At 41.1% G+C, this 18,812-nt stretch overlaps 1 protein-coding gene across 1 annotated transcript in view; it reads right to left on the bottom strand.

Annotated features, from left to right (window-relative positions):
* ank3a (ankyrin 3a) overlaps positions 1-18,812 on the bottom strand; it is a 119,272-nt gene that overhangs the window by 14,756 nt on the left and 85,704 nt on the right. Inside the window, exons 19-32 of the mRNA XM_028603171.1 lie at positions 18,679-18,777; positions 18,057-18,155; positions 17,822-17,917; positions 16,057-16,129; positions 11,408-11,531; positions 9,883-9,894; positions 7,022-7,124; positions 5,367-5,476; positions 4,514-4,546; positions 3,368-3,592; positions 2,366-2,520; positions 1,826-2,037; positions 1,382-1,589; positions 950-1,046 (exon numbers count right to left, since the gene is read on the bottom strand). Of these exons, the coding sequence (XP_028458972.1) occupies positions 950-1,046; positions 1,382-1,589; positions 1,826-2,037; positions 2,366-2,520; positions 3,368-3,592; positions 4,514-4,546; positions 5,367-5,476; positions 7,022-7,124; positions 9,883-9,894; positions 11,408-11,531; positions 16,057-16,129; positions 17,822-17,917; positions 18,057-18,155; positions 18,679-18,777 (1,646 nt within the window). The remainder of the gene's footprint in view (positions 1-949; positions 1,047-1,381; positions 1,590-1,825; positions 2,038-2,365; positions 2,521-3,367; positions 3,593-4,513; positions 4,547-5,366; positions 5,477-7,021; positions 7,125-9,882; positions 9,895-11,407; positions 11,532-16,056; positions 16,130-17,821; positions 17,918-18,056; positions 18,156-18,678; positions 18,778-18,812) is intronic.

Raw genomic sequence — 18,812 nt, 5'->3', positions numbered from 1 at the left:
AATCTAGTTAGGATGAGAATTCATGACTTTGCCTACTGTAACCAAAAAGTTCACTTGCTGAGGTCAGTCTGAAAGCATGCCTCAACAATGTAGTAAGGACGTGTAACATTGTTAGCATACAGGGTCACAGAGAAAACTGTCTGTTTGAACACTAAAGAGAGCATCAGGAGACAAAAACCTCAAAATCAGGTCACTTAATTAATTCAATTAAAGTTAGCCAATAACATGTAGAGTCAGACAATAGGGGAACTCGCTCTCCTTATGTGTATAGTGAAAGAGAGATGATTGGGAAAAATTAGACGCTGAAGTCCAGAAAAATTTACTTCTGTCGATTCAACTGACAGTAATCTGAGTTTTTCTCTTGTGATAAATAGGATTCACTGCCAATTTCTCATTGCTTCCTGGTACTGCACAGTCACCAGTTTGAGGCCGACTGACACGTTTCTGGCAGCGATTTAAATTTGCATGGATTTACTTGTTGTATCTTTCAGAGTGGTAGGACCAAGGCTGCAGCTAACTATTATTTTCATTATCGAGTTAATCATTTGGTTCATTAAAATGTCAGAAAACAGTGACATTTTAAACCTGGAGCCATTAAATTAATTTTATTTTGATCGCCTAATCAACGCATCTCTAGATAGGAGAAAACATGCACTTCATTTCTACAAGAAGAATAAGAGAAACTAAACTTCACTTTGTGACATTTTTTTTTATGAGGGCACAACACTGAGCCATATAGATCAATAAAGTGCTTTATTTATCCAAATGGAAAATGTGGAGCCTATTTTAATTTACTATTAACGTTTTTGTAAAACTATTCTATATTTTACTACAACTGCAAATAAGTATGTACATTACCCAGCTTTGGAGAAAAATAGTTAAAATGTTTTTTTAGTGATCCAATACATGGCACACTGTAAAAACATAGTAGTATGTGTGTGTGTCTCACCTGGCCGACACATTTGTGGTGAAGGAGACGCAATCAGTTACAAAGGACAGCGGTGTGGTCCCTGTGATGTCCTCCCACTGGGCAGGGGACGTCCCTCCTGTATGAAACAAGGGCCCAAAGATGAGCTCACTGTCTTTGTAACCTTGCCAGTGTTTTAGCATTCGTAATCTTCATCCTTTCATCTTCTCAGCTCTTCATCTTCCCTGTATCGATCGGTGGCTTTTGACATCAAAGTAGGCCTGATGTGCCCACGGCTATTCAATTCATAGTGACTCTGAGTTGCTAACTCTGTTTCATGTATAAATGGATGAACAACTATGGCTGGTGTCACATATCACATTTTATTACATGCAAGCAAGGCCCGCAGTAGCATTTTGGATAGAGGTACTTCTACAGTATTGTCATGCTCTAGTTATCTACAGGTCTACTCGCCTGTGATGCTGCAGAGCAGACGCAGGCAGGGTGCAGAGTCGCCTCGAAGGCCACTGGGATGGCCTTCTGCCGATCGAGGTGGGACAGGGATCGTCATAGTGATCGGCTTGTGGAACTTCCTCCTCCTGGGCTCTACAGTGACGATGGGGCTGAAGGTGGCTCTGTTCCCAAGGACTACCCTTGCCATGTCATCTGGCACAGGCTGGGCCTAAACAGAAACCCAGGAAGACAGAGAAAAGTTTTAACTTTGAGAAGTGTTCGGTCAAACTTTTCCTGAACTTTCTATGAAAATAAAAAGTACGGGCATGTGAGGAAGAATCAAATATGTAACCAAAAAATAGGTCATGTATAAATAAACAACAGGTCAGTGTACAGTATTTGCGACAAAAAAGCTGAGTCATGAAACAGATTGAATTTGAGCTGATCCAAGGAGTCCTGCTGTACCTGCAGGCCAACACGGATCCTCTTGGTGAGCGCCCCTTGTGGGAATGAGGCCTGGACCATGGGCACGGTGCTGCTGGACAGCAAGCCTCCATCAGGGCCCATGTGGTTCGACTCCTGCTTGATCCGCGACACCACAGCAAAATACTGAGGAAAATCACTGGTGACGATGCGGCAAATGCGCTTCTTCTCCAACTCAATAGGACTGTCCAGCTCTGTGACAGAAAATATTACTTTCAGAAATGTGATTTTAATGGTCACTACATACAAATTCTGACTTTAGAAATGCATTTAAATGATAGGTACTATTGAGGTACAACATCATGGTCAGTGTCACTAAAAAAAGGCTAAACAGACTGAATAAAACTGAAAAATGGAGTGAAAATCTGTTTCCTAGGTCACCGGCTGACATATTGCCCTGGGTTATGTAGTATAGGTTTTCCCGAGGGGTTCAGTTCACCTTCATCCTGTGGACAAAAAAGCTGTCTTTGTACAATTTATTGTTAGTAAATGTTAGAGCCCACTGAATAACCTTTCCTTTACCTTCATCCATTCCAGTAAGCAGCTCAATGAGGTCTTCTGGTCGGGCGTCAGACTGGTGCTCCTTCCACGTGTCACCATTGTCACTCCTCAACACAATCAGCTCCCTCTCTTTCCCCCGCATGGACCCAAAATGAGGGATCTCCACAATGACAGGACTAAAAGAGAATACAATATATATATAACAGTCTGAGGAAATGAGTAAATGAAACCACAAACGTTAGGGCAGCTTAGACGTTTTAAGAATAATTACTGGTTAATAGGGCTGGGTACCGAATTCAATACTTTTTAGGCACCGACCGAATTGCATCGAAAGTATGGAGTATCGAAAAATGCCTTGTCATTCAATACCCAATTTCAATACCTAAGGAGTAAATCTCATCAGTGTCAGAGAGCCAATAAGCATGGAGTATGCTTCTACCAAGCTCTAATAATGTTTGTGATTGGCTGTCTAATGTTACACGTTGTAGAGACACACAGGAAAAACTCTACGTTACACAGAGACAGCTCACGCAGTAGAAACATTTAAGGCCTTGTATTATTTTATAGGACAGCTGAAGACGTGAAAGGGGAGAGAGAGAGGTGGGAATGACATGCAGCAAAGGGCCACAAGTTGGAGTCGAACCTGCGGCCGCTGTGTCGAGGAGTAAACCTCTGTATTTGGGTGCGTGCTCTACCAGGTGAGCTACCCAGGCGCCCAAATAGATAAAATGACTTGTGCCATAATGTGTAATGTGGCAATTTTGTTTTCAGTTTTGTTTAATTAAATTGGTATAAAAAAAAAGTATTGTTTAGGAATCTGTATCAAAGTCACGGTATCGGTATCTGTATCGAAATATTTAATGACAATACCCAGCCCTGCTGGTTAATAAGCTGCACTGGCAAACTATAACCATTTGGTGAGTCATGATATTTTAAGTAGATTTTCCCCTTTGATTTGTCCCTTGGCCTGCTGAAAACAGCAACTCATCAACACAAGGAAAAAGAAAGTCCCAAGTGTCCTACCCGAGGAACTGAGCCCCAGCAGGTCCAACCTCCACCAGCCGGCTGACCAGCCCCTCTCCCTCCACCATGGGCGGGGGGTAGGCCAGCTTGTGCCTTTTGGCCAGGCGGCAGGTGATGCGCGTGGGTGCCGTGCACTTCCTGGGAGGTATGATGATGCGCATGCCATTGTGGCGGCTGCCTCTCATGGAACCACCGCGGGCATCCACCATGAAGCTGACCAAGAACCTGCATAGTGAAAAGGAATAATGTCAGAGGAGGAAAAGGCTTAAACAGAGAAAAAAGATAGACAGAAGCTATATCATGGACACAAGTGAGGAAGACGATCCCCATGCTGTGATCACTCAAACAAAGTAAGGAAAAGAGAGAAAATAACAAAAATAGAGAAAGAGACAAAACGACAGGAAGAAAAAAAAACTGATGCTTTGAGTTCTGAAAGGTGGCAGTTCTCACCTTCGCCTGCCTCAATTTAGAACATTAAACACTGTCTGAAACTAAACAGGGTGCGAATGAAGTAGCACAATGTTGTTTCCATTTCTGAGGCTAACGGTGAGACTGTTGCCAAAGATTCAGTTCCTCTAAAGCAGCATTCAGTGATCAAATATTAAAACCCCGCCACAGATGTTTTACCAAGATAGGGTTAATGTGATTAATATGGGATGTGTCCTCAAATTAAGACCACATTTTGGCATCCCGTTAATATAATCATTGGCACAAGTTAAGAGTCAGGATGGAGTAGGGAAAACTGTATTTTTCATGAGCAATGCTTATGCCTAAAGCCAAATGTCACTCTTCTTTTCACTAAAAGGGTTGTGTTATGCACTGTATGGTTGCATTTTCTATACTGCATGTTGGAAATAGCAGAATTCCTGTAAGGTTTTGAAGAAGATGTATTGTAAATATGCACTGTGAGAGAAAGACAGATGGCACATCAATGAAAAGACTTCCAACCACGTTGACTACACACTAATATCTAGGCAGTGCAAATGAAACACCAGACCACACAGATGAGACAAGCACAGAATGGAGGAGTAGAGGAGGCTAAGAGGGGAAGAGAGAGTGGCGAGAAGAGAGGTAGAAAGACAGAGGTGGAGGAGTGAGTGACATCACTGCGGCATCATGGGTGAAAGCAGCAAACTCAGTCATCACCTGGAGTCATACTGAGGGAGCGGGGAGGAGAGGCTGCAAAATAAACACAATGGAGGCAATGCAGGAGGCAAACCCCCAGAAGCTAGTTTTAGTATCAAAGTTTCACAATCACTGTTGGGATCTGTTATAACTGCTGAAGATGAGAGAAAAGGGTGGAAAACCAAGGGATAAAAAGGACAAAATGACAATGAACAAAAAAATAAAAATAAAATAGATACAGGTACGTATATAGACAGAAAAACACACAAAACCTAATAATGAGTCAACCAAAACTGGACATGACAGATCCCAGTATCTCATTTCTAAAGCAAATCAATTATTAAGCATTTAGTTCTGTGCAAAGACAGCATTGTTTATCTAGAGCAGGCTTTATAATGTTGTATATTCAAAGTATGTGAACGACATGGGAGCAAAGTCTTATCACTTTATCCAAATGAAACACACAAGCCACTGTACCATGAGCTCACACAGTCTGTACTTTGTATCCGTGAGGACAGAAATAGAGATGTCAGTGAACATGGAGGTGACGTCTGGACCATGTCTCCAGTCTTATGGTATGACATGAGAGCTTTAGAGGATGGACTGTGTCTTTTAATGCAATGTGTACAGTAGCAGCACTACAGAAATCCCACAGCCCTGCATCACGTCTGCATCAGTGCTGCAGGGTTTGCTGAATATTGACTCGTAGAGGGAGAACAAAAGACAATACAGTATGTGTGCACAAAGCATAGAGAATGTGTAATTTATGCAACCGTTATGCGGATGTACATGCAGCTTGTGTATGTGGTGTATGTGTGTGCATGCAGGTAAACATATCTTGACGGTTCGGATAAGACAGTGCAGCTGTTCTTACCCAGAGTGAATGGGGCTGGACACAGTGTTGTGGCTGTGGTCCATAGTGTCCGGAGTCCAGCTGTAGCGCCGCATACACTCCGAGCTGTAGTCTCTGGTCACAGCCAGGTGCTGGGAGAAGATAGAGGTGAAGAGAGGAGAAAGAAAAGATAAGACAGAGAAAGAGGACGTTTAAGAGCGTGGGAAAGGCAGATAGAGATTAAGGTGAAAGAAGAGGAAGGTGGAATAAAGGACAGAAATAAAATAAATAGTGAATGGTAGGAAAGTGGCACACCAAGAAGACAAAAGAAAGCTAATTATTAACCCTTATTAACCCTTCTTTTTTTCATGACCCTCAAGTCATACATGTTATGGAGCAATGAGCTGATAACATTTCCGGCTTCTTAACTCATATTTGAACTAAATTTGTCACCAGTCACTACAGTCTCACCAGATTTAGGACAAAAATATACACTCAATAACACAGTGAATGTGCTACACTGAAACGTACAAAAGTTATGTGTTGCAATTATGATGCTTGAAAAACTAGAAACCAGCTTTAATAAATCATTTTGTATGTGAACATCGAATCCTGGGAACTTGTGTACACTGAAAGTAGCATGAGAACGACCATTCACTAAACACAGACTAGCACAAAAGAATGAGATGAGGATGCCATGGACCCAAAACCAACTCAAGAGCAATGGGAGCTGAACCACAGTGACTGAAAAATAACAAAACTGATGAATGAATGATTCATCCATGAACTCTTTATACCTTATTGAGTGGGTCAACCAAGTAGGAAATGTCTTTACAGACACTCTGAAGCTTAGGGGAGAAGAGAGACAGTTCAGAAGTCACACAGAGGGCACTGTGCGGTCCAGACGATTGAGTTTGTGGTGCTTTGTTTCACTGAAGGATTCAGTTTCCAACAAAGAAAACATGATCCTATCTCTGTGAAGATGAGATGGTCCTACGATTTAGTCAAACAATCCCTTAATAACTGAAACTTTATCTACCATATGTAGCTGATTATAGTACGATGGCACTGAAACGGACCACCAAGGAGGAAAAAAATGATTTGACCTCATATATATTTTCAGTTAGATATAATATCAAGCCTTTGGAAGTCCAAAACATTTAGTTATTTTGTATAAGAAGTGAGTTGAGGTGCATATTTTGGCCATGTATACTTTGAGATATTGGATGATGTCATTGAACTTGTAGGAAATATTACTAATGTCGTTTATAATAAGAGGTTACAGTATCTGTTTTTGCTCCAGACCACCAAAACAAGTGTTGGACAAGCTAGACGAGCTCTGCAGAGCACTGTGTTTTTTTCCGTGAGAAAGCAAAGAGGGGGCCTCCCAAAGCCCTTAGGTTTGAATAAACTCTTCGTCAAGGTGCTGTACACTCTCCCTCAGCATTTTGGCAAAAGAAAGCATGGCATCAACACTGCTTCTGTTATGACCTTTGTGCAAGACAAGTAAAGCTACCCTGCTTTAATTCTACCCAGCCTGTTTTTTTTCACCAAGCCACTGACAAAAAGAAAATAAGAGATGCCAGGGAATTTGGTGAAGATGAGACATTAAAGCTTGAAAAACAGACAGCTAAAGATACTAAGGAAGGAAAAAGTGAACAGACTGAGAGAAAGAGAAAACGAGAAACGGATCTTACCGTGTCCTTTGTAGGCGCCAGAATCTCTTCAATCATCATACTGTCTCGTGCAAAGGAGCTCCGGTTGAGTGTGTTGGACCTATCCGAACTGAAGGAGCGGAGGCTACATGTTACCACGTAACCCGGCGCCGTGGGCAACAACAAGTGACGGGCAGGGGAACACGACATAAAACAAAAAGCAAGGAATCCATTACTACATGCAACCTCCAGGGAACTAGGTTTTTCACTTACTGGACAGAGAGAGTCCAGAAGTTATAAGTGGAAAATAGAGAGAGGCTGGAAAGCCCGCAGTTGAACAAGGATAAGATAATGCAGCAGGTTATTCAGAGATGGAAATGAGAGTGAAGTCAGTTTGTTTGCATTAAGAGATAAAAGGAAAGAGGAACAGACTGAAAGAAAACACAGATGGCTACTGGGACCATTTCTATATGAAGGTGTGGTTGGTGTATTAGATTATTATATCTATATTATTATAGATTAGCGGACTGTATGTGTAAGCACCTGGCTGTGAAGTCTCTGCAGATCATGTATTGACAGTAAAAAGCAATAAGGTTTGCTCAAAAGTGTTTCAAATGGTTAAATCTGACTCAAGCACGAAGACTGACATTGCTTTATTCTAAGATTAGCAGCTGACCTAGACCTGTTTCTGAGCAGCAAAGACACATAAGGGAAGCTGTTCTTCCTATCTGTCTTGCTGCAGTCTGCTTTATGGCTGTGTGTGGTGATGTGTGCCTATTTTTGCAGCCTCTCAGACCCCCTTGGGTGCTGTAGATTCCTTTCAGTATTTTATGTGGTCTTTGCTAAAGGGATTTGATCAGGGCAGAAGAACCAAAATGTTTATTTGAACACATAAGTCACATAAATTTTGACTTTGGCAGATAAATAACGTATATGAGTGTGTTTTTCTATGAGTTTGTTAAAAAGGATACAATCATAGTGACAAAGCCGACAACTCTGTGCCTTACTTTCTCAGCATGTATACTGTATGTGTGTAATTATGTGTCCAGTGTGTGAGTACGGAGGGGGGAGGAGGAACGGGTGAGGGAGGGGGGAGAAAATGCAGAGCTCAGCATTTGAGTGGGCACACTATTCAGCACAGAGAAAAGCCCTTTATTCAGCACAGCCTGCCTAACCCACCATCAAAGTTACCAAGCAACTCTGTACAACCCGAATGGACTCGCTGGCATGGCAGCACCGCGTTACCCCTCTCCACCCCCCCCTCCCCATCCCTCCTCTGCTCTCAGCCGCACTCTTTTTGTTTGTTCTTCACAGCTTCCTCCCCTTTTTCATTCTGTCCATCCTCCTCTCCTCCCTAAACATCCAAGCTTTTCCATTTTCTTGTTTCCTTCCTTGTAGCTCATTATCTTGGTTGTCCACTCTATTGTCGGTCATCTGTGTCACCAGGACTCGTCTGTATAATGCTGTCCCATCACCTCTCCCTCTCTATAATATCTCCATTGTTACCATTACTCTACTGCAGGGGTCTTAAAGTTTTTAAGCCAAGGACCCCTTAACTCAAAGAGCGACATTAAGTTGCATTAAACTGGGCCAACAATAACTTATACAATACATACTGTAACATTTTAGTGTGTAGAATACTAAGTAATTAAAATAATAAATTGTTGGCATGATTTTATAAATCATGTTTTAATGTTAAACATACATGTGGCACGCTGAATCCTTAGAATTAACTGTATCTGTGGATGGCTACCTTGGTGACTACCTCACCTATAGGCCAGTAAGCAGTGAACATTTATATTTGTTAATAATATGTTGGTTTCATGTTAAGGCGTTTTAATTTTTGAAAAAAACTTTCAAAAAATTAACAATTTGGTGGCCCCCCTGCAGTAACTCTGAGGACCCCCTAGTGTCCCCGGAACCACTGTAGAAGATCTCTGCTCTACTGTATTTACAATTCATTCAATCAAAGACTTGTTTCACTTTTCCTCTGCATTTCTCTAACCCCATTCTTCTCTGTTGCCTTCCTTCCTCTTTCCACACCACTCCATTCTTTTTACTTTTGATCTACAGTCTGCCTTGCTGTAAACTACACTTCCTATTATCCAAATTACTTGTTTTTTTTCTGTCTTGCATCTCCATTTATATACCAATCCGTCGGTGTGGACTTGAAGAGAAAACAGTTTGAGTCATTGTGTGTCCATGTGAGTGTTTGTGAGTGAATGCATCTGTACATGAGTGACCGAGTGCTGGGCAAAAATTCCAGAGAAATCTCAGGCGTTAAAGTTTCCATCTCTGCAAACCATGATTTAACTTCCAGAATAATCCTGAATAAATCTCCAATTACTGATGGAGCAGATAAAAGGGGTGTATTATTAAAAAAACTCATGCGTTTGATCCCTGGAAGTTACACTCAGTGGCACTACAAATAGGAACAAGCCACATCAAAAGGTTATGCAATTATTCCACACAACTCAAAATGAAGAAAAGTCGGCAAAAAAACACAAGTGTGGCTTTTATTTTATACATTTCCAGCAAGATTGCCTCTTTTCCAAACCTGCATCAAAAAGTAAAAACATTTTCATTCTGCAGATGTGATGATTTAGTGAAGACAGATGAGAGAATATGGTGAATGTGAAAATGGAGTGACGATCTCAAAATACAACACGTAACAGCAACAAAGTGACAAATCTGTTACCACAAACAGAACAACAGCAACACTGGATGACGCCAATGTACAAAGGATGACTCGTGGTTTGGGTTAGCGGTTTTATGGGGGTAGGGTTGGGGTTAAACAGTGGTTCAAGGGTCACACAGGGAAGGGAGCGGGTACCATTCACAGCTAATGCTGCCTACTACTACTACTACTACTACTACTACTACAACTACTACTCTTTTCTTACCTGAGTCTAGGGCTAGAATGAGGGACACGGTGCAGGAAAACAAGGAAAAGAACAAAATAGAAGAGTGAAAAGCAAAGCATTTTGAAGACATTCAAGCATGATGCGGCTTTCTTTTTTTCCTCCCATATGACATTGATGCTGTGCTTTTGCATGGTTGTATGTTACGACTAGGCCCAAGCGCTGCTAGGTTTTCCTGAGTGTGTGTGTGTGTGTGTGTTTGTGTGTGCAGCCCAGTCAAAAAGCAAACCATGCAATGTCGATGTCATAAACAGAAAGGTAAGGAAAAGAAAAGAACTTGCTCAGCATCATACATTCATAGATCAACAAATTACAGTATGTCACAGCATTACATTCACATTCCTGCAATCTCAACGATTTCAAAATCTATTTCAGCTAACAAACTGTTCTTTTACTTCATAAGCAATTACACTGAAGCAGCAGTATAAAATGAACCGTTTTACTTGTAGCTCTTATTTTCTAGTGGATAGAGAATTTTGGATGGAGATTTTTTTTACAAAAATACCTTTCTCTGTAGTACCCTTAAATATCAATAAACTGTTAACAATTGTAAACAAACAGCAGTTTGAGCAAGTAACTCATTAATTAATATAATTTGAACATTTAAACTCCTAACAACAATTCACATAGTTCAATTCAAAACTCTTTCCACGATGCTCAAACTCAAACAAGCTTGTTTACATGGAATATCTCCATTTAATTCAGTGTTTCTCTTTGTATGCTGTGGCCTGCTGATGCATGTAGCTTCCTGTCACAGGTTATTGTAGTCGTTTTTATCAATCCAACAATCACAGTACATCTGCCATCTGTCAGTGTGGCTACAATACACTCTGGGGCTGCACAACACTTGTCCTGTGTGGTGCTGATGTGTTTTCACTGGAGCCTGCCAGTTTTCCACTACATACTTTGTTCACTATTTAAAACTGTAGGCCTGTGCCGAATCCTGATGTGCAGCTGTTCATGGAGAGTATCAAAGGCATCACAGTTCAAAGATACAGCTTATATCTCTTGTGTTACACTATGGGTCATTTGTAATCTTTGCCTGGGTTTGAATGAGGCCACACAAAATGCTGAATCATTTTGTCAGGTTGAATCATTGGATGGCAACTTTCCAGCTGCTTTCTCCAGCGATTTCCATTATTCTGTTTTTGTGTTTGAGTGTGAGTTTGTGTGTGATAATGTGTCTGTGTGTGTGCGTGTGAGTTGGAGGGGCTGTACATTATATTATCTGTTTCAGGCCAACATGTGTGTGTGTGTGTGTGTGTATATGTGTGTGTGTGTGTGTGTGTGTGTGTGTGTGTTGGAGGGGATGTACATTATATTATCTGTTTCAGGCCAACATAAACATATCCATATCAGATATGGCATCATAAATATGTGTGCATAGCACACATAGACAAGCATCAATAGCAAATATAAAAACAATCTGGTCACAATAAGGACAAGTTGGATGTAATAGTTACAGAGGACATCAGTGTTTTTTATAATATAAATGACAGGTGCTTACCTGGCTGAGCGGGCTCCTATGCTGAAACCCATATAACCCTCCTGTGGGAGAGAGTCATCCCCCAGCTCTTTCAGGTCCTGTGGTCGCAGGTATTTGTCCGTGTCCCCGGTCATAGCATCCTCGCCTGGTGGGAGGGGGATGAAATCATAAAATCCTCCTGTTAACTTCAAAAGCTCATCCGGGCAAAAAGAGGCGATGCGGCACCTCAGGAAGAAAAACAAGCCCTCATTGCCGACATCAGTCTCTCGCTTATTTGATTATGGTAGGCTACTGAGAGGAGGCCTTGGATCATTTATTAAACCCAACATACCTCACTGCAACTGCATAGCCCACTGCAACTTTGTCTATTCATTTGACTGTGACAACAACGACAACAACAAAAACAACAACAACAACAACATAAAGCTGATTTGACTTGCTTGACTGTTTTAGAGGTTAGACAATAATAATTTCACAGAAAAATGCCATCAGAATAATCAGCAGCAAAGCCACTTTGCGGTATATCTGGAGCTCTCCTGTAAAACCAAACGCAGATCATTTCACTCAAACACAGAGCGCAGCAGAGGCTTTAACCCCGACCAAAGCCTGAGCACAATAAGCAGAGAATAAGCAGGCAGTGCAAGAACCGCACCGCACCTCTATCGGCGGACCGGTGAACGATGACACGCCGGTCAATGAAGCCGGCGGAGCGGCGACTGTGCTTCCCCTTCTCCCTCATGTCCGGCTCTGTCCTGCCTGCAACACTCTGCTCCTTCACCGCAGCCCCTCCCCCTGCCTTCAATACTGCCGCACTCCAATCAGACACCAGCAAAAGTGTCAAGTTAGATGACAGTAAAAGTACAAGTTTCCGGTGTCAAATTTCAAAATAAAACCATTGGTGAAAGGGGTTTAGTAGTCAAACCTCACCAAAGAATGAAAATAGCCACCACCTTGCTTTCACAACCCATGACGTCACCAAAATCAACTCTCCGAAAGCAATATGGGAACTAAGCAATTTACTTGGAAGTTAAAGTTAGGGAAATGTTGTGGTCATATGTTCCATTAGGTTGTTGTGGGTGTCTGGACAGTGCCACATTTAGCTACCATGATTTTGCATCTTATTGCATAAATCCCCAACTTGAGTTGGAAAATTCTTCTTTCTTCTTACTCTTTACCATCTTAATTTCCTAGTCCCCAAATCACTAATCTGAAGAGCATGCCATGAACATGCATTTAAGAGTAATGATGAAAAAATGCAATATGTTAATATAATAATAATAATAATAATAATAATATGTTGATAAGTTACAAAAAAAGCGTTGGGACATTAATTGCTGAAGAAACTTATCTCTGCACATTTAGCTAGTTGTGTTTAGTTCGTAGTAGCCTGTGTTTTTTTCTCCTAGGGACATTTCTGGATGTCAGAGCAAAAATGTTGAGTCTGGAGCTCGTGCACCATTATTCTAAAACACTGACACAGAATAATACACCAGTGTGACCACTTTTGCAATCCAAAACTTTAGGTAGCCTATCTAGGCCTACTCAAGAGGATGAAAACTAACCAACATAATATTTCGGATTTAGAATTCAAGACTGGTTCACTGATTCAAGGCTGCTTTTATTTTTGAGGCATGTCAGGCTTTTATTCTGATGGTAAAATTGAAGATCTACCTTCCTATGTTTTTCTAGCTGTTTCTGTCCGACTTGACACAACTGGAAAACAATTGGCTCCCCGCTGCTGCGTATAACCATCCCATTCAGATACCCCACAACACACACACGCACGCACACACGCGCGCTCGCGCACGCACACACACACACACACACACACACACACACACACACACACACACACACACACACACACACACACACACACACACACTTCCTTTTATTGTATAGTTTGACTTTGAACCTGAAGCATTGCCGCATCAAAACAGTCTCTTTGTCCCTCTCTCTAAAACAGTATAGGCTACAAGTACAAAACAAATGTCCACAGAAACCCAAACGCCATCTAGCCTATCTCTAGGCTACAATCAATAGGCTACAATAGAAAAAAATAATAATAATGACAGACATACCCTAATTTCACATCGGCTCTCACATCATGACATGACCACTTTCTGTTGTCGGTCGATCCTCTGTGTTTTTTTAATTTATTTATTTTTTACATCGCAACCTTCAAAATACCAAATAGACCCCTACCGGCTTACCTTTGTTCAACGCGGCCATATTGATCACAGCTCTTCTTATTTCTATTTTTCTAAAGCTCCGCAAAACGTCAGACGTTCAAAATTCGTGATGATGAAAAATGTTGCCCTCTCTTCACCCCACGCACTTAACTCCACTCAGACCAATTTGCGCGTTTGTTTCTGGTGCGCACATCTCTGTCTCTCCGCAAACTAGAAATACAATTCAAACTCTTCTAAGTTTTGCGTCTCCCTGCACAAAGAGTAGGCTATAAGTCAAAGCCATGCGGCCACACCTGGGTTAATTCTCCTGCAGGCGGATCAAAAAAGCTCATCTCATCGGATTTAAAGAGAGAAAGTCTCGATGCGCCCTTTGGCTCAACAGCATGGCTGAAGAGAGTCAACAGGAGCCGCACTGTGTAGGTTACCGCTCTGTGGAGAGCACAGTCAGCTGACAGGTCGTTCGAGCAAATGCTTGGGAACCTCAGTTGGCTGCATTTCAAACTGGGAGTGGGGCTTAAATAATGATGAAATAACCACCATCATTTTGCCTTTTTTTTTTTTTTTAGATTATTGAGCAACATATCTTCCTTCTGCATGTTGCACACAATGGCTATAACTTGCACAATAATAAGTACATTTAGAGTAATGATGCAAGAGGTATTTGGCAGTTAAGTATTAGACCAACTGTAGTAATAATATCCTCTAGGGCCAGTGCTATAGGGATTATAGTAGTGTACAGAAAGCATTAAATGACACACACACACACACACACACACACACACACACACACACACACACACACACACACACAAGCCAGAGACCAGGAGTGTCCCTCATACCTACGGCTTAATAGGATTGACTTCCACCCATATAGGATTAAACAGGGACGTGGAAACTCTACTTCTTCTAACTCCTTCTCTCTCTCTCTCTCTCTCTCTCTCTCTCTCGCTCTCTCACACACACACACGCACACACACACACACACTATACAAGAAATATGGACACACACACTATACAACAAAGATGGAGTGCAGGACTGAATGTGCAACAGCTAACTGAAGTTGGTCTGGTCTTGCTTTATATTGGGCAAAGTGAATATCAAGGCTGCACTGCACAAGTACAATGCTGATAAATTACACAGTATAAACAGTTTATGTGGAGGACATGAGGCCATGGATACTCTTTATTTACAATTCCTGCGTGGTAGTTATAACACACTGAATCATAGCTGTACCAATGAGGATCTTCATCATATAGCTACTGTGCAAGCTCAGCCTCTATCACCTGATACGTGTGTGTACGTAACTTGTTGAGTCTAGCTGTATCACCTGACATAGAAACTCCACACCCCCCGACTGTCCCTAAGCAACAGCCCATGAACAAGCTCATCAATTTTACAGGCCTGTTGACTCTGTGGTTCCAAAACAAAATGGGCAGCCTGAAACAATGTGACTTGTTCCATAAACCTGGCAATGCTCTTTGGCCCTGTGGGGGTTGCAGCAGCTATCCTGCTATGCTATGGTCAATAGTATGTCATTTATTGAGGTTTACATACAGTAAGTACAGACACAATTATTTCATTAAATGTATGCAGGCCTTTTCATAGTCTGTCATCTGAATTATAAAGTCAGTCACATTGATCTTGTTTTCATTTTCTCACAGCAACTCCTTCAAAGAGATTGCAGCGTTGAAGTCAGGATGAGCCTTCACAATGAATCAGGCAGTATGAGACTTACTGTATGGTGTGCAAGTAATTAAAAATAACAAATGTGTTTTGGAGTTGCAGTGAAAATAACATCAGCAGTGTCACTTGGTGAATAACAACAGGGCACTCAAACCTGCCAGACAACCACCCAGATTGAAGGCTAAAAAGGTATAATATATAACAGTGTATGTTTGCTGATGGATTTTAGACACAAAACTGATTTATTCTCTGTCTGATTATGGTGGAATTAGTGCATTAGTGGAATGTACTACATTAGTGGAAAGTGTGTGTGCTCTGGCTGTTAATTGAGTTCATTCTTATTTCGCTTGGAGACTCTCTATTGAAAATGCTGAACAGCAAAGCTAAAAAGTAGTACAGCTAGGGCTTGATGGTTAGCTCTTTAACAAGACAGGTGAGTTCTGTTGAAGTATGCTATACTAAAGGGAAACAAACAACAGAACGGTGGAGGCAAACTGGTGACAAATACCTTCATCAACATCTGAGAAAGACTCCTCATTGAGAATTTCTGGCACATTGGCCCGGACTGTATGATTTGGACACACATACAGTGAAACATGCAGATGTTAATGAAAGTGACATTGCATAGCACACAGTCGCAAGTGTATGGGAATCATGCAGTGTATTCATATTACTTTATTTTTAATCAAAATCAAGTTACAGCAACGGTTTGCAAGTATAAATTAATTTAATTTTAGTACTCAATGGCTGGAAATGAGAAGAATGAGACAAAAATTTGAGCATTCGTCACATACCTTCATCGTCGGACATGTCGAGGAACTCATTCATGGTCTCTGGGACATTGATTTTGTGTTTTTCTGAGGCACTCTGTAAATGTGAAGAAAAAAAAATTAACAATTCAGTTTTGCCAAAACAAAATAATTTTACTAAATCCAATATATACTATGGACATATCCCTGAAACTTTAAACCAAGTCCAAATGGAAAATATGAATTACAATGCTGTAGTAGATTTTTTGATCATTTTGGTTCACTGTCAGTATTCATAACCATTTTGAAAGTGTTAGATCACCTGAAACTCTAAATATTTTAGAGACAACTGTAGTCAGTTAATGACAAGTTCAGCATTTACATTCCAACTAAAGTGAGACCTTCACGCGTGTTTCCTAATATGGACATTAAACTGAATCTTAGCCGTGGCCCCTGTCACAGTAAGAAGTAATGATACTGTATGTTTGAAGGCCATTTTACCCCACATAACTGACCAGCAAAGGTCCGACAGGTGGCAGATTTAAGTTCAATTGAGACATTAAACAACAGCAGAGGCCTCTGCACAGTGAACAATAGATCAATCGGACAAAGGTGTAGGGAAATAACACCTTGATCTTTAAGTTACTTCACTATACATAGAGACAGTTATGACTGATGTACTTTGCTGCTGATTGCGCAGAATCCTCAGTGTCTTCTCTGTCCGCCCCCTCACTCCTGTCACCTCTCCATCACCTTACCACCTCCCTTTCTTTCCCACTTTCTCTTCCTTCTCCTTCCCCCTCTTTCTCCCAGACACGTGTGTGGATCAGATCACTGTTAGTGACCTGAGCTATTTGAGGAGAAACCTTAAGCTCCAATCTAAGCCCTCTCTCTCTCTCTCTCTCTCTCTCTCTCTCTCTCTCTCTCTCTCTCTCTCTCTCTCTCTAATCAGGACAACTTCACAATGTGACTCACTGACTTGCTGGCTGTTTTGCAGGATTCACACACTCCACTTACACTATGCTGCTGGCTGATGCCACGTTTTAATTTGGGAGAGGAGTTGGTCACACAATTCAGTTTAACACAGCTGCTCAATAAGGAACACTTGTGTGATTTAGTCCAATAGCGACAAATACTTCAGACTATTATCTAAAGCATATCTCAAGTTTAAAGCAAACAGCAGCCTTTGTAATGCAACGTCAACCAAAACTTTACCATTTATCTCACAATGTCCAAGTTTTTAATCAATCACCGTGTACTGTAGCTCTTGATTGCGATGCTTTTTAGTGGTCAGTGAGATTGAAATAATCTTTCTCAAGCTAGTTTCAAGTTGATTGTTTTTACAGTTAATAGAATTTATAAAAAATAAATAAAAATTGCTGCCTGAAAAATAGGAAATCAATTAAACAACTTTACTACGTTTGAATAAGTTAATATATACAAAGAATGAGATGTGTTAACATGCTAAAACATGCAAACCTAAACATGCTGAATTGTCACTTTTAACATAATTTTATACTGTATCATATTCTCTGAGTACTAAAAAAAACCCAAAAGATGAAATACAACTTTTCAATGATAAGCATCCTAATTTTCTCAATGTCACATGCATTTCTTATTTTGGCCGGGCTCTTGTATTCAACCTATTTCTAAATTATAGAAAATATTCATGACTTTCAGGACTTAAATTAGCTTGAAATGTATTGCTGATGTAATAGAGATTGTGAGCATTTAACCATCCCCTCTGGGGATTAATACAGGTTTATTTTATCTTATATGAGATGCTATTGACAGGAACACAGTGTCTCACCATGGTGGTCAGGTTTTCATCTGTCATGGGTCTCAGAGTGTCCACCACAGAGATGTATCCAAGACGACGGGCGATGGATAGGGCAGTGTTCCCATTCTGACAAGCGACAGAGCAACAGGAAGTTATTCACAGGAGGCGCACAGAAAACACAAAAGAGCATTCAGTATTTCATTACGCTTCAGCTCTGTTGGAGTGTGTGTGTGAGTGTGTCAGGCAAGTGTGTTTGTGCACTGACCATGGTGAGCTCGTTGGCCGAGGCCCCGTGCTGAAGCAGCAGGTTGATGATGTGGGTGTGGCCCTGCTGAGCTGCTTGGTGTAGAGGAGTGTACCCGTTCTAGACAGAGACAGAAAGAGAGAAAATATTAAAGAGCCCCTATTGTGCTTTTTTGGTCTTTTAGTGTGATATTAGTTTTTTTGTGTATGTTATAGATGCATAAAGTACAAAAAAAACACATTTCACTCCAAATGGAGCTTTCTCTCGCACAGACAGCACTTTTTCCGCTTAAAAACAGCTTGCCCACATTCCTGTTTGAAATTCCTTAATTAAAGATATCATTGATTGAGATAGCCAGCCCAGTTTTTCAAATGTGCTGCCCATAGGTGCTGACTGAGCAAGCACTGCCTGTCCACTGGCTTGTGTGAATTTGGTTGACCAATATAATATGTTTTTTGAACATCAAAGCATGTACACCTTTTCTAGGAGACCTCAAGAGTACAAATGTGATGCTGAAAAGGAGCAAAATAGGGCCTCTTTAAAATTGTATGAATAAAGTTGGATATAAAGGAAAATCTATACAAAAACAGTAATACAAGACTGTACATGTGTATTTAGTGTGGGTGAACATGTGCTTTTTTACCTTGGTTTTGCCATTGACTCTAGCATGGTTCTGCAGCAGAAAGTTTACCATCTTTGCGTTCCCATAGTGACAAGCCACGTGCAGTGGAGTGTAACCCATCTGCAAGAAGGAAAGACACAGACATAAAAGGGGCG

Source organism: Perca flavescens, chromosome 17, assembly GCF_004354835.1.
Source record: "Perca flavescens isolate YP-PL-M2 chromosome 17, PFLA_1.0, whole genome shotgun sequence".
NCBI classification, from domain to species: Eukaryota; Metazoa; Chordata; class Actinopteri; order Perciformes; family Percidae; genus Perca; species Perca flavescens.
Note: the sequence above shows the minus strand (reverse complement) of the source record. Positions and strands in the feature narration are given on the sequence as shown.